Genomic DNA, 14,240 nt, shown 5'->3' on the forward strand with positions numbered 1-14,240 from the left:
TTATTTTTAATTATTTATTTTAAATAAAACTATTTATAAAAAAAATAATTTTAAAAGTATTCTTTCTTTACAAAATATTAATTTTTAGTTTTAGTACGTCGAACTTTTTGGAAGCGGGGGGGGGGACACAAAAACGAACCATTTTATAACTTCTTACATAATTACAAACATTTCTTACACAATGAAAAGGGGCGACACGAATGTCCCAATTCATTTGCCGCTCTACGAGGACAAAGTTAGATACGAGACCGTTCTTTTTTTGTTTTGTTTCTTTTTTTTTTTAATGTAAGGAAAATATACAACCTCCATCTTTTTGAAGGCGGACACAGAATAGAACAAAAATTTAAAAGTTCCCCAGTCTTGTAAGACTAATCTAATGATCGAGGAGATAATATACTTTTAATTATTTTCAAAAAACATTAAAAAATATTTACAAATTAGGCAGGCCATCCAAAATGGGTGATAATTTTAACTAGATTACCAATACCCAATTTCTTTCACCACCCATTTTTTCAATTTCATATCAGCAGTAACCAAAATACTACATTTACTTTATAGGGCTCTACCCTATTTTTAAATATCCTCAATGGTTTAAAATCAAATCAAACGCGGAATCGATCTCTTATGATCAAAATGTAGCACCTGTTCAATTATCCCTCAGACGAGAACAGATCCTTTTCGCTCGTCTCTAGTTTGAGAACAGTAATACGCATGAACCATAATACTTGAATGTTTGACTTGCAGCTTTAATTCTAGCCATCAATTTACGAATGTATGGAATGGGTATCCAGAGTACTTATAAAGCCAGTCCAGGGTATTGACGGAGAATCTTTAGTCAGTCTCAGAAATGACCGCAGCAATTTACGATTTGAAAAACACCTTTTGAAGTTTTTTTTTTTTTTTTTTTTTTTTTTGGTACTTGTGCACTTTTGCCACCGTGCTGAAATAACGTTATTTTGAAAGCCATTCATAACATAAGGAGGGGGAGAGTGTTTTGTAACTATTCTGTGCTTCCACCTGACACTTTAATAATAATAAAAAAAAAGATATCGTGAAGAATCTGAAAAAACTATTTAAAAATAGCGGTGGCAAAAGAGTACAAGCACCTTTTTTTCTTTTTTTTTTCCAACATTTTTTGATAGGCTAGAATGTTTTTCTTAACTTTAACATAACCCTTGGTGTATTTAGTGTTGTCTACTTTTTTTACTTTTCTTTTTCTCAAGACTTTCAACTCGTCAAGTGCTTTTCAGTTAATTCCGAGATTTTTTTTTTTTGTTAAATATGAATCTCAGTACAAAACTAATTTTGAGGGCGAGAATTAAAGTTCATCATAGCCAAAAGTTTAAGTATTAGTTATTTTCATTTAGTTTATTTGTGCTACTAATAGGCCCCGTCCATATTCTTTCGTCACTATTGTATCATTAGACACAAGAACTAGCATCTCTAGAGATTTTTATCCTGGATCTCCAAAATCAAGAGATTATAGCATTCCTGTAAAGATTCGGTCCCTGTTGATTTTGTAGTGGAAGTTTAGTTCTGTGCAGTTCTAGGAGGTCCACACTCCCAGGCTTTGCCTTCTCTCTTTGAGAAGGAGTTCGTTCATTGCTAGTCGCCTTAGGCGCCCTCACTGGTAATACCGATGGCACTTTTTGCAGATCAGAGTGTTTCCTCCTTGGAGGCACTGACTTCTCAATCCCACTTTCCGCTTGGTGTCTAAGTTCTTGCAGTGGACTGGAAGAGAACTCCCTGCCAGGAGTATTAGTAGAATTAATAATTATTAGAGTTACCATATTTTTTTTTTTTTTAAATCATATCTTAACATTAACAAAACACACAAACGACCAATATTTATGTTTGTAATTTTATTGTTGACAATTAGCATTTTTGCTTGGTTTCCGAAAAATGTCATTTTTTTTATAAAATTATATTTTATAATTTTTTCCAAATCAAAACGAAAACGAAAATACATGGCAGCCCATAATTTAGCCACGACATTAAAAGAGAAACTTGGGATATTTTTCATTAGAAACACTTATATCTTATAAGCAATTATTTACCTATGAAAGTATATTCATCAAAAAATATAATTCCTATTTTAGCTACCTAAATTATTTATAAATAACTAGGTTTGTTTACAAACAATTTATTTCTATTTGAGCAGGTCAGAGTTAAAAGAAAATTAAAATAAATAACATCAGAAACACTTAAGTTATAGAAAGTTTCATTATACATGCGAAACTCCGAAATAGAAACTTAAAATTTGGACGCAAAAAAAAAAAAAAAAAAAGAAAAGAAAAGCTAAAGTTATCGCTACAAGTCGGGGACAAAGCTAGCTAAGGAGTAGGATAACTGAAGTTCATAATTTTCTAGTTAAAAAGGTCTTTTAAGTAAAAATAAGTTGTTGGGGGGTAATGACCAGTTCACTCGAAATAAATGACGTGATTAGAATAAGAATTAAACAATGAACATCCCAATAGAGACATAAAATTAGTTAAAACTTGATAGATTTTGATGATTAAATATTATTCTGAATTAAAATAATCAATATCAATGACTTAATACTAGTTTCACCGTAAATTATATATATATATATATATATATATGAAATAAAATGGAGGTGGAAGGACCTGGATACTCAACGTTTCGCCCGATTTATGCGGGCTTCTTCAAGAGGGATGGTCATTGACTTGGTAAGTGTATCGGAATCGTTCCATAAATAATATATATAGATATATATATATATATATATATGATTGTTGAGCTGGATTAAATCCGATGATATGAAATAAAATGGAGGTGGAAGGACCTGGATACTCAACGTTTCGCCCGATTTATGCGGGCTTCTTCAAGAGGGATGGTCATTGACTGATTGGCCATCCACTGTCTTTCAATCAGATTGGTCGAGAGTTTAACTGCTGAGCGTTGGGCTTGGCAGGTTTTTGAATACTTTTTCCTTTTAGTTCCAGACAAGCAGTTATAGAAGAAAGATGGAACTCAACTCTCTCTCTGTATCGGAGGCAATTGGGTGTTTCTACCCTTCGTCTTCTTGAGACTTTATTTAGGGCCTAAATGATTAGGTCAAGTTATTATTAACTGTCTCACAGAGACTTTTTAAGGTCAGAATTATTGACCTTTTATGACGTTTCATTCAATTCAACATTCTTTATGAACTTCTGTGATGTCACCTCTAGTTGAGAATTGAATCTTTCATCAGAAGGCATCATACCAACTCCTTCAAACGGCTGTAATTAATCCGATCTTCGAACAGTGCAGAACCCATATTCCAGTTCCTGATGAAGATAAAAGACTATTATCTTTCAACGTGTTACCAGCTCTATACAGAGACAAATTAGGCATTTCCTTTTTTTTGCAATGAAGAATGAATAAAATTTGTATTGAATTTTAGAGGTATACTTCGTTTTAATTGTTGTTGGTACTAGTGCACTTATTGATCCATGCTGAAATAATAACATTATTTAAAAAAGCCATTCTTAAGATGGGGAGGGTGTTTTGTACCTATTCTATACTTTAACCTTACAATTGAATAAAAAACATATCATAAAACTTTAATTAAACTTGGAAATACGATTTAAAAAATAGCACGGATCATAAGTGCACTAGCACCTCGTTAATTTTTTTTGACACTGTCTTCGAGCAAAAATAGGTGAGAAGATAATTGTTCATAGTATTAAACAAAATAAAAATATAATTAAAGAACCGTTTTTGCCTTTGGAAAATAGGCACAATTTTTTTTATTTATTCCAATACTCCAAAAGGTCTGCTTTTTTTCTGATTCCGATTAATCGTCCAAACTCTAATATATATATGACGATGATGATACTCCCATCGATTTCGATGTACAAGTTTCACTACAAAAAGTAATTTGTTTGGAAATCCACAGGTTGGTTATTTTTGTTTTACGGCATATCAACCCTTTTCAGGTTATTTAATGCCGAATCTAGTGATTTTGAGAAACGATTTTTTAATGGAGTATATTTGTTTTTTAAGTCTGATTCTATTTAACCCATAGTTGGGACCCTAACAGGTACTACCACTCCGGGTCAGAATGGACCTGGGAGCAATGGCAATTAAACGGTGGCTCCACACTCCCCAAGGCCCGCAAGCTGGGGCCTCACCATCGGATATAGTTTTAGGTCATATCCAGGACCAAAATCCACAGGTGATTTGTTTATAATGGTGAAGGTTTTCTGCAGGACCAACCACACTGTTTTGGTACAACTGCTAATCTCAGTCGGTTCAATAGCTGCCATAAGACAGAGCAGACAGCAAGCCTCAAGATTTTACTTTTAGATGCATGTTTTAACGAAGACCGAAGGTGCATCTATCCCAATGATCTGAAAATTTCTACGTACCGATATGGTACATACAGCATGTAGCATCCCCAAATGGTCACCCACCTGGTACTGACCAGGCTCATCATTGCTTAACTTTAATGATCTGGTGAGAATCGGTTTGTCAATGTGATTATGTCATTATATGTGTCCGTGTGTGTGTCTGTATATACATATATATATATACAAGGTATCTTAAATAAGTTTCCAGACTTTTGTACAGGCATTTAAAATTGTCATAGACTCTTGGAAATTCAGTATGTTACTTATTACTATAATCTTATGAGATGACTGACCAATATTTATGATTCCAGGTTTAAATGAACAGCTACAGCAGGAATTGGAATGCAACCTACTTAAGCCAGATTGTCACAGCTGAATTTCAAAAATGCAATCCAGATGTGAGGACATTTTAGAAGAATGATATGCAATAAAATTCTGTTTTAAACTTGGAAAAAATACCACAGAAACGTATGGAATACTTAAGACTGCTTTTGTATCATCTTGCATGAATTAAGCAGCAGTCGAATGGTATAAAAGATGCAAGGAAGGCAGGGAGTCTGTGAGGGATGAGGAGATATAGGAGGAGTAAGGAAGTTAGAAGTTGATTGGCCAAATAAAGAATTTCATGGATAAGGACAGTCGTGCATCTATAGAGACAATGAGTGCACAGTTTGATGTCAGTGTGGGAACTGTCATACAATTATTCGTGAGGAACTGAAGATGCGGAAGATTTTCACAAATTCATGTCCACAATTCCATCCTTGTCACAGACGATTTGACCAAGATGGCATCAAGACAGTTCCTAGCCCTCTCTATAGTCCAAACCTTGGTCACTGTGACTTTTTCCCTAAGCCCAAGGAAAACCTTAGAGGCCGTCGTTATGAGACAATTGAGGAGATGAAAGAGACGAGGGTCATTGATATGCACACACAAGAGAACTTCCATCGAGCCTTCCAGACGTTGGAACGGTACAAGTGCATTGCAACCGGAGGAGAGTTTCAGGTGTGTACTATGAATAAAAGTGCCACATGAAAAAAGTCTGGAAATTTATTGGTTTGGTTGTTTTATGGCATATCAACACTTTTCGGGTTATTTAATGCCAAATCCAGTTATTTTGGAAATAGTATTTATGTTGCATTCAGTTATTTTGTAGAAGGTTTTTATTCTTCAAGCTCTTTGTATCTTCAATCGCTAGTTTGTTGTGTTTGGTTTGGTTGTTTTTTAGTGAATTTTATTGTTTTTGTTCTCTGTCCTGCAGAACATGAATGAATTTTGCAATGGGAGAGGGAAAAGGGTTACAGCATTAATGTTTGGTACATTTTAAGTTAGGAAACCAGTCAGAAAGTTGGGGAGATAGAAAGAGAAAAGGGAAATGGGAAGATGGAAAAGGGGGGAAAGGTGAGTTGTTTTTGTTTTTGGTTTCGCAGAACATAATTAAGTTTTGAAAAAGGAAGTAGAAAAACAAAACGCATCAATGTTAGGTGCATTTCGTCTCAGGAAGCCAATATCTTCAGACAGCCTGATCTGGTAGCACCCATGGAAACTTATTAGAGGCACCTCATGTGTACGTGTATATGTATATATATTGGCTGGGTCAATACGATGAAACCGCTGGTCTGTATTTGGAATATGTACGTATGGTTTTTAAGTAAATATTTGTATTTTAGCTCTCACATTCGCGACCGAGCACTTTATTTGATTTCTCTTCATCGCATTCTGATAAGCTATATATATTACACACACAAAGAAACCAATAAGTCGGCTGAAGAGGACTCCTAGTTTTCACACGACTATGTAAATTTGTTTCTGTTAATAAAAATATATCTTGCTCTACTTTTATTGAGCACTCTTAACTTTGTTAAATTTATAAGTTATCACTCTTGAATACCTAATCGGAAAGTGTGTGTGTATATATATATATATATATATATATATACATATACATATATATATATACACACACACACACACACACACACACACACACTAGCATGGGTGCCGAGCATTGCTCGGGTGTTTGGAGGTGTATGTTGAGCAAAAAAAAAAGTGGTAGTAGGAAGGCAGAGGTTCGAACCCGTACCGCAAAGGAGGAAAAGACTGGGAAAAAAACCTGACGTCTTTGCTGTTACGACCACTGCCAAATCGGAAATGATGTAGGTTTTAATTAAGGCTAGACAATCGAAAGGAGAGGATGACTTTCGAAAATATTGGCAAAAAAAGCGACCCCCTTGTAGAAAAGTGCCCAGTTGAAAGTGAAGATATTGTTTTTAGCCAATTTTTCGATATTTGTCGTCTGAAGGGTCGAACTTCAAAACGATACTGATCTTGTAAAAATCAGTCGCCTCTGTTGAAAGTTTTAGGCAGACATGCAAACATACATACATAGATTTATATATTGGTAACTCAAATTTTTGACCCAAACCGATTAAAAAGCTTGCCCTATCTCTGAATACCCTTTATGTAAAATTTCAAATGTTTAGACCAGAAATTGTCTGAGTAATTCGGCGAAGCGGTAGTAGTATCAGAAACCGATCTTAAGAATGCATAAAAAATTGAATAATTCGACCTCCTATCTTTACAAGCTTCTAACTACTTGAAACATCTAATTCAAACCCTAATTTTTTTTTTCAATTAAAAGAGCAAAGACCAAAATTTAAAAAAATAACAGGTTTAACAGCAAATTATGCAATATTTGTTTGTTTTTTTTAGATCGGTTTTCTTTAAAAAAGATTTAAAGAAAATCAACAAAATTTTACTTACTTCGGTTATATAAAAAAAAAAAAAAAATCGATATAAATTCGAAAAAAATCACTTACCTATAAAAAATGCTATTGAATATATAGTTCCACTCTTCATTGTTCAGAATTTATCCATATTTATATTTTAAATTCCATTTATTTTTTAAATAAAAGAATTTTTTAAACGCCGATTATGCAAGCATTTTTACATCTTTATCGAAAATCGGAAGTAGCCGTTTGTCCTTGTTTAGAACTACGGATGGATAGAAGGCAGTAAAAACCACACGTTCGCGTTAGCCGTCTAGCCTTGTGCCTGAAGAAATATGTGTTCCCATAGTTTAAAAATAGTCAAATTTTACTTATAAGTTTTTGCCTTTAAAAAAAAAAAAAAAAAAAAAAAAACACTCAGGGAATTTTTTTTTTCCTCAGAAATACATAAATTTTTGATTTCTTATATTTTCATTCTTCTTTATCGAGTGAAATTCATTTTTTTTAATATCTAAAAGAAGACAACATTGAATGAAATAGAAAAAATTGTCATCAGCGTCCATTACTTACTGAACAATATAAGCAGAACATAGGCTTCCAATTAAAAAAAAAAATCAACGTGGTTTAAAAAAAAAAAAAAAAAAAAAAAAAGATTTTACACTTTGGACTTAAAAAAAAAAACAACAAAAAAACAGTTTTTTTGTTGTTTTAATTTACAATATATTATTTATTGATCTTTTATCTTCAATTTGTGATATATAAAACTTTGATACGGAAATTAATTATTAAAATTTTAATAGACATTTCAAAATGGGGGGGGGTGAATTAAAAAAAAACCGTTTGTCTAAAATATTATATTCAGTTTATTGGAAAAAGCATAACATTTCACACTGACCCTGAAAATATCATAAAAATTTCACCAATAGAAAAATTTTGATAGATTTTCAAAGTTTAAAAATTGAAAAATATTTAACTCGTAAAATTCAATTGATTTCATCGCGTAAAAATTTTTTTTTTAAATGGCTGCATGAAGGCGCACCGGCACTTTGTAAACACTGTTTTTTAAAAATTAAAAAATATTTCTATTATTTTTTAAACAACTTTAATAGTTTATTTTGGAAGTATATTCCATGAAGAAAATAAACAACCCACTTTTAAAAGATAAATTACGAGTTTTTTTTTTATATTTTATTCGCAGTTTCGTGTTACTGTAAGAGGTGTCAAAAATTGCCCCAAAATTCTGATACACCAAGCGAAGTGGTCAAATTTTTTTTAAACTTTGACCCCTATTATGGCCCCCTTCACATTTATTGTTTTGGGCTCAAATCAAGTTATTAAGTTAGATCCATGTCCAAGGAACCTATACCTAAAATTTCAAGTGTTTAGACCGAAAATTGTCGGAGGAGTTTGGTAGAGTTCTGAAAGATCAAATCGTTGAACTTTGACCCCTTAACAGCCAAATTTCTGGCCGAAAACGGATTACAAAGATTTTCCCAAATCTCAATACCCTGTATCAAATTTCGAGTTTGTAGACTGAAAATTGACAGAGTTATTGCGTAGAGAAATGTACACAGACAGACAAACACACACTTTCACTTTTATATATATATATACACACACACACACACTCAGGTTTTTTTTTTAATATCGAATCTATACGTTAATTTAATTCTTATGGTATTCTTTTTTAATTGAATTGTTACATGAAAGTACAGAATAGTTAAAACAGCGCCCTTCTCTCCATATTAAAAATGCGTTTCTAAGTAAGTGTTTACTGTTTCGGCACGATCCGTATTCTGCAAAAATACCGAAATTTAATGCCAAATATTGTTTTGTTTGGTGCTAATGCAGAGAGTGATCCGGATCCGCGCTATTGTTTAAATCGTATTTCCACGTTTAATTAAAGTTTTATGTTTTTTTTATTCAATTGTAGGTACAAAACACCCTCCCCATGTTAAGAATGGCTTTTAAAATAATATTATTTTAGCACTGATCACTCTCTGCATGACTGAGTACCTTTTGTTTTGTTTGTTTGTTTTTTTGTTTGTTTTTTTTCGAAAGTTTAGACGTATCCAATTTCGTTGTTTTTAATTTCAAACGGTTACAAAGTAATCAATCATTTTTATTTATTTATTTATTTATTTATTTTCAGCTATTTAATAAAAAGATCAAAATAGCAGACTTGTTTACACAGACAGCGAAATGTATTCTGGCGGATTTAAAAATTCATTTTTTTTTTTTTTAAATAAGACTTCAAAATTTTCGTTTTATTTTACGCTAATTGTATTTATTTATTTTTTCGATAAATAATTAAAAAAGAACAACCGGTTAATAGTGTAAAAAAAAATATATGTTTTAGTCACGTAGAAATGGTCAGAGAGAGAGAATGACAATCTTTTTTTTTTTTTTTTTAAGAAACTATTTCCATATAAAACCCACCTTGTGAGCTTCACATTCAGCTTTTATCATGCCCATGGACCAGTTCCCCGAAAAATTTGTTCGTCCTCCCTAAAAGTAAAAATAAAAATCGATCATTTTTTTAATAATAATAATAAAAAAAAAAAAAATCTACTAAAAGTCATTAAAAAAGTTTATAGTTTAACACAAGGTGAATGCGAAGGAGCGGCAGTCATATTCTTTTTTAATAATAATTATTTAAAATAAACAACCAAAATATCAACCATTTCGAACTTTAAATAGACCGTTTAAAAAACAGAGATTAATAAATAATTATTTATTAGATTACAAATGTGAAAAATTAATCTAAACAAAAAGAAAAGAAAAAAAACGACTGCTATGGTCTTGGAGCAAAAGATATGCATGACAACCATATCAGATGATAAATAGAAGTAAAAATAAAAGACTAAACTCTACCGAGATTAATCTAATCGCCGAGAAAGATAATAGTAGATGTAGTTAAATTAAAATATGGGGAAAATACGGGGAAATAAGGCTCCCCGAAAGCACTTACGAGCACGTTCGTCGCCGCCATGCTGCAGCTGAATGAAGGAGACGGAGAATATTTATTGCTGACCTTCAGATTTCGCGTGAAGGCCACCACGCAATCCGGGAGTCTGCTTTCTTAGGCAACCTCTTCCTCTTTCCTTAGCAAGATCTTCTTCTCTTCTTGTTTGTATATCTAGAAGTGTAAGTAGAGGTTACTAGGAAAAGAAAAGGCAGAGAAACAGACTTTAATGTATATAAATACTTGGAAAAAATGACGCGTTAGGGTTAAAAGAAAGACACTCCGTCACCACTTGTAACGGAAATATTGATGACTGCGCTCATAATGCCCTTCATGGGATTAAAAAAAAAAAAAAAAATTGGCGTGCGATTACCATTTTCTTGGAACCGTTTTATTTACATTTCTACGAAAAAAAAAAAAAAAAAAAAAACGTCATTCAAATATTTATAAATATTTTGTGCCAATCTCGATCTATTTTAATAATATTCCGATGGAGAAATATCACCTTTTATAAAATTTGCTTTGACGTGAATCGGAGGGTTTCCTGCCTTAAAAAAAAAAAAAAAAAAAAAAAAAAATGATCACAATGTAGTATCTGTTAAATTACCTGTCGCTCACTATAACAAGGCTGAGATTAGTTTAACGTTAGGTAACCCAGCTTCTCCTAAAAAGGGCTACAGTCGGGATCGTTGCGAAAGTTACATCGATTAAACCCGTCCGCATTCCCTGATTGGGGTGCTGCTGCATACTGCATCGCACTCAAACGACCGGCAACAACCCTCCCCACATCAAAAGGAGAAAGTAATACCTGGGAGAATAATTTACTGGAGTCGAACATAGCTATAATTTACTCTGATATAGGCTTTTAAGAACATGTCCGAGCATAAGTGAGGAGTTTTTGTGTCTGCCTTTTGGCTCAGATCAAAGTGTACTATCTGTTCAGTCCCTGATGATGCAATAGTGCAGTGCAGCTTGCAGCTATTCTCCCAAGTGTTACCTTCTTTTTTCGGATGAGGGGGTTATTACCTGTTACTTCCTTCGTTCCGAAGAGACTATATAGATGTGTTTGTATTGTCTGAATTATTTGAACCCGTACTTTTCGGTCGATGTAACTCTCCACTCCACTTTATTCAGGGTCTTTTCAAATTTTGTGAATAATATTCACTGAATATTTATTTTTGAAATTATTTTATGTTTTATTTATTTTTTTTAATAGAAAGTGCTTGTACAGAGATAGGCAACAGATCGATTTTTATATGTCCTTTTAAGTAAAAGCTATATTACTTACTTGTCATGTCGAAAATAGTAATATATCCAAAATTACGAAAATTTATCAAATAGAACAACTGCTATTGTATTTTTAGTAAAAAAAAAAGAAGTTAATCGATATCGGCTAAACATGTTGGCCACCATTACGATGTAATCTAAAATATGCTTTCTGAGTTATGCCCCCTTTTTCTTCAATCTTTACAGTCTACTCAGAAACGTCTGTGAAAATGCATTTTCCCCTAATAACAATTACTTTTAACTATAACTTTCTACTCGATGAATTTTCATAATATTTTGATATATTACTATTTTCAACATGGCAATTAAGTAATATTGTTTTTGATTAAAAGGACATATTAAAAAATCGATCTGTCGCATGTCTTTGAACAAGTACCGAAATTGCTCCAGACAAGGCATGAAGCCACCTGATGTAAGGAATGAAAAGAATTCAAGGTCAAAAACTAGCTAGCGATAAGTGTTAGATGGATAGATTCTAACTAAAAAGAAACAGCAATTCTGATCCCCCCCCCCCCTTTTGTCATATAAATCGTTTAAGGAATGTGAAGACTAAATGACAAAATTAGGGAGGCGAGGATTAACCAAAATGAGAATTGTCTTCTTTTTTTTTTTTTTTTTTTACTTATGTTCACCCCTTACAAAGCATATCGCCACTTAGACGTAAGGGGCTACTATTTGGGGCCATGTCTAGGAAAGATTAACAAGATATTTATTTATGTTACATTATAACTTCTGCATATCAGTACAACCAGAGCAACCGGCAGCAGGAAGGGAATTCCAAAGTCTAGCTGTTCAAGGGAAAAAACTATTAGAATAGAAAGCTTTTGGGCATTTAGGGACATCAACAGTGAAGGTGTGAGATCTTATTGCTAAGTGGGTTTGTCAGGGATATGTACGTCGAGGGGGTACAAGTGCAATGAGTTCATCAGAAGACATACCATTAAAATATTTGTAAAACAGGCACAGTGATGCAATATTGCACCGATGAGGCAGAGACTGGAGCTTAGTTGATAAAGTGGGACCGATTAGATTGACAACTCTTTTTTGGACTTTATCTAAGAGGGAGAGACAAGTGGTAGATGCACCAGCCCAGATGTGGCAACAATACTCCATGCATGGGTGAATGGTGGCCTTGTAGAGGTACAGGATACTCTCAGCCTTGTAGAGGTACAGGATACTCTCAGGTGTGAGTAGTCTTCTAGTTCAATAGACGAGAACCCACCTTCTTTGCAGCAGCCTTTGCAATGTCCTCTATGTATTTGTTCCAGTTCATATTGCCCTCAAATGTTAGGCCGAGGAGTTTGAAGGTAGAATTCTCAGGTAGGGTGTTATTTGTCATGGATATAGGCGGTTAGAGAGGCGTCTTGTAATTGTTAAAGGAGAGCAGCTTAGTCTTACTAGCTTAGATGTTACCCACCATTTGCGGCCCCATTCCACTATAGTCTGGAGGTAATTTTCTAACGATTCCGCCATCGTCTTAGATTCATGTACGTCTGTCCTTCCATCATGCATATTACAGAGCGTTGTAGCATCAGCAAATATACCCATCTCGGACACAATATTATCAGGGAGGTCGTTTATGAATATCAGGAATAATAATGGTCCATAGATTGACTCCTTAAGTACTCTTGCATTAATGTTATGCTTCTTGGGTGTACATCCATTAATGACAACCTGTATGCTTCTATTGTCTAAGAAGGATCTAATTATATTTAGTATACATTCAGTTGTACGATTTAATTTTAAATGCAGCCCTCCATGCTAGACGTTGTCAAAGGCCTTGGATATATCAAGGGCTACAGCTCTGGCTTCCCCCACCTTATCCAGTACATGGTAAATGCGTTCAGAAATGACTGTTAAAATATCTGCAGTAGAACGACATTGCCTGAATCCATACTGTTTGTAAGAAAGAAGATTTGCTTTTGAAAAGTGATGAACTAGTGTTTGATTAATTAACGTCTCAAAGATTTTAGCAGAAAGGAGGAGGAGACTAATTGGGCGATAATTGAGAGGATCTGTTCTTTCACCAGAATTCTTGTACACTGATACCACAAAGGCCATCTTCCAGCTATTAGGGAAGCAAGATTCAGCAAGGCATTTATTGTAGAGCTTGGAAAGTATAGAGGCTAGCTCAGCTGAACGTTTCTTAATTAGTATAGCGGGGATGAGATCAGGCTCACACGCCTTTGCGTGTGTCTAAGTTTTTTATGATATCGCGAACATGAGAAGAGGTGATTTTTACATCATCTAGTGTAGCTTCAAACTGCATAGGGAAATTTGGGAGGGAGTTGTTTGTTGACTCTAAGGTGGAGTTGGAGGCGAATCACCAGACAAGCAGCTCCGCCTTCTCCATTGCCGTGCATGCAACCTTCTGGTTTGTGCTCAGTGCAGGAATTACTGATTGCCCTTTATTCACTACACTATAATAGATTTTCCAGAAATCACGAGTTCCTATCTTTTGCGATTCAATGCGTTCCCTGATTATTTCAGCATGCTTTCTTTTGGCTGTTGCTATTTCACTCTTACAATGATTTCTAGCATCTATGAATTTTTGCCTATTTGTATTTGACTTATGACGTACAACCTGACAGAATGCATGCTGTCTTTGTGCAATGGCAGCTGCACAATCTGCAGTAAACCATGGGATTGAGTGGGGCTTGCTATAATACTTCCATGTGGAAACTTGTGCTTCAATGCCCACTTTGCGCCATTCAGTTGTCTCATTGGCACACTGTTCAGCCGGAAGAGAGGAGATATCAGTCCATGGGACATCTCAAATGTGTTCTCTAATGGCTTCCCAGACAGCCCTGTTGTAGTACCTTGTTGTTTTGAGCAATGGTTCCTAACCTTTAGGTTGAGATTTAAATGTGATTTCAGCTGATACCACTATTGAACACAATATTATCA

At 34.0% G+C, this 14,240-nt stretch overlaps 1 protein-coding gene across 6 annotated transcripts in view; it reads right to left on the reverse strand.

Moving 5' to 3' along the window:
* Window positions 1-11,119, reverse strand: part of LOC145284509 (electrogenic aspartate/glutamate antiporter SLC25A13, mitochondrial-like) — a 169,067-nt gene extending 157,948 nt beyond the window's left edge. For 2 of the 6 annotated variants that reach the window (XM_080133393.1, XM_080133390.1), the window contains exons 1-2: window positions 10,053-10,570; window positions 9,521-9,589 (exon numbers count right to left, since the gene is read on the reverse strand). In XM_080133393.1, coding sequence (XP_079989519.1) covers window positions 9,521-9,589; window positions 10,053-10,073 — 90 coding nt within the window. In that variant the 5' untranslated portion in view covers window positions 10,074-10,570. Of the gene's footprint in view, window positions 1-9,520; window positions 9,590-10,052; window positions 10,571-10,653 lie in introns of those variants that run through there. The other 4 variants (XM_080133391.1, XM_080133389.1, XM_080133392.1 and 1 more) reach the window with 3 other exon arrangements.
* Window positions 11,120-14,240: the final 3,121 nt, after the last annotated feature.

This window comes from Euprymna scolopes, chromosome 9 (genome assembly GCF_053919585.1).
Source record: "Euprymna scolopes isolate OS-2025 chromosome 9, ASM5391958v1, whole genome shotgun sequence".
Taxonomy (NCBI): Eukaryota; Metazoa; Mollusca; class Cephalopoda; order Sepiida; family Sepiolidae; genus Euprymna; species Euprymna scolopes.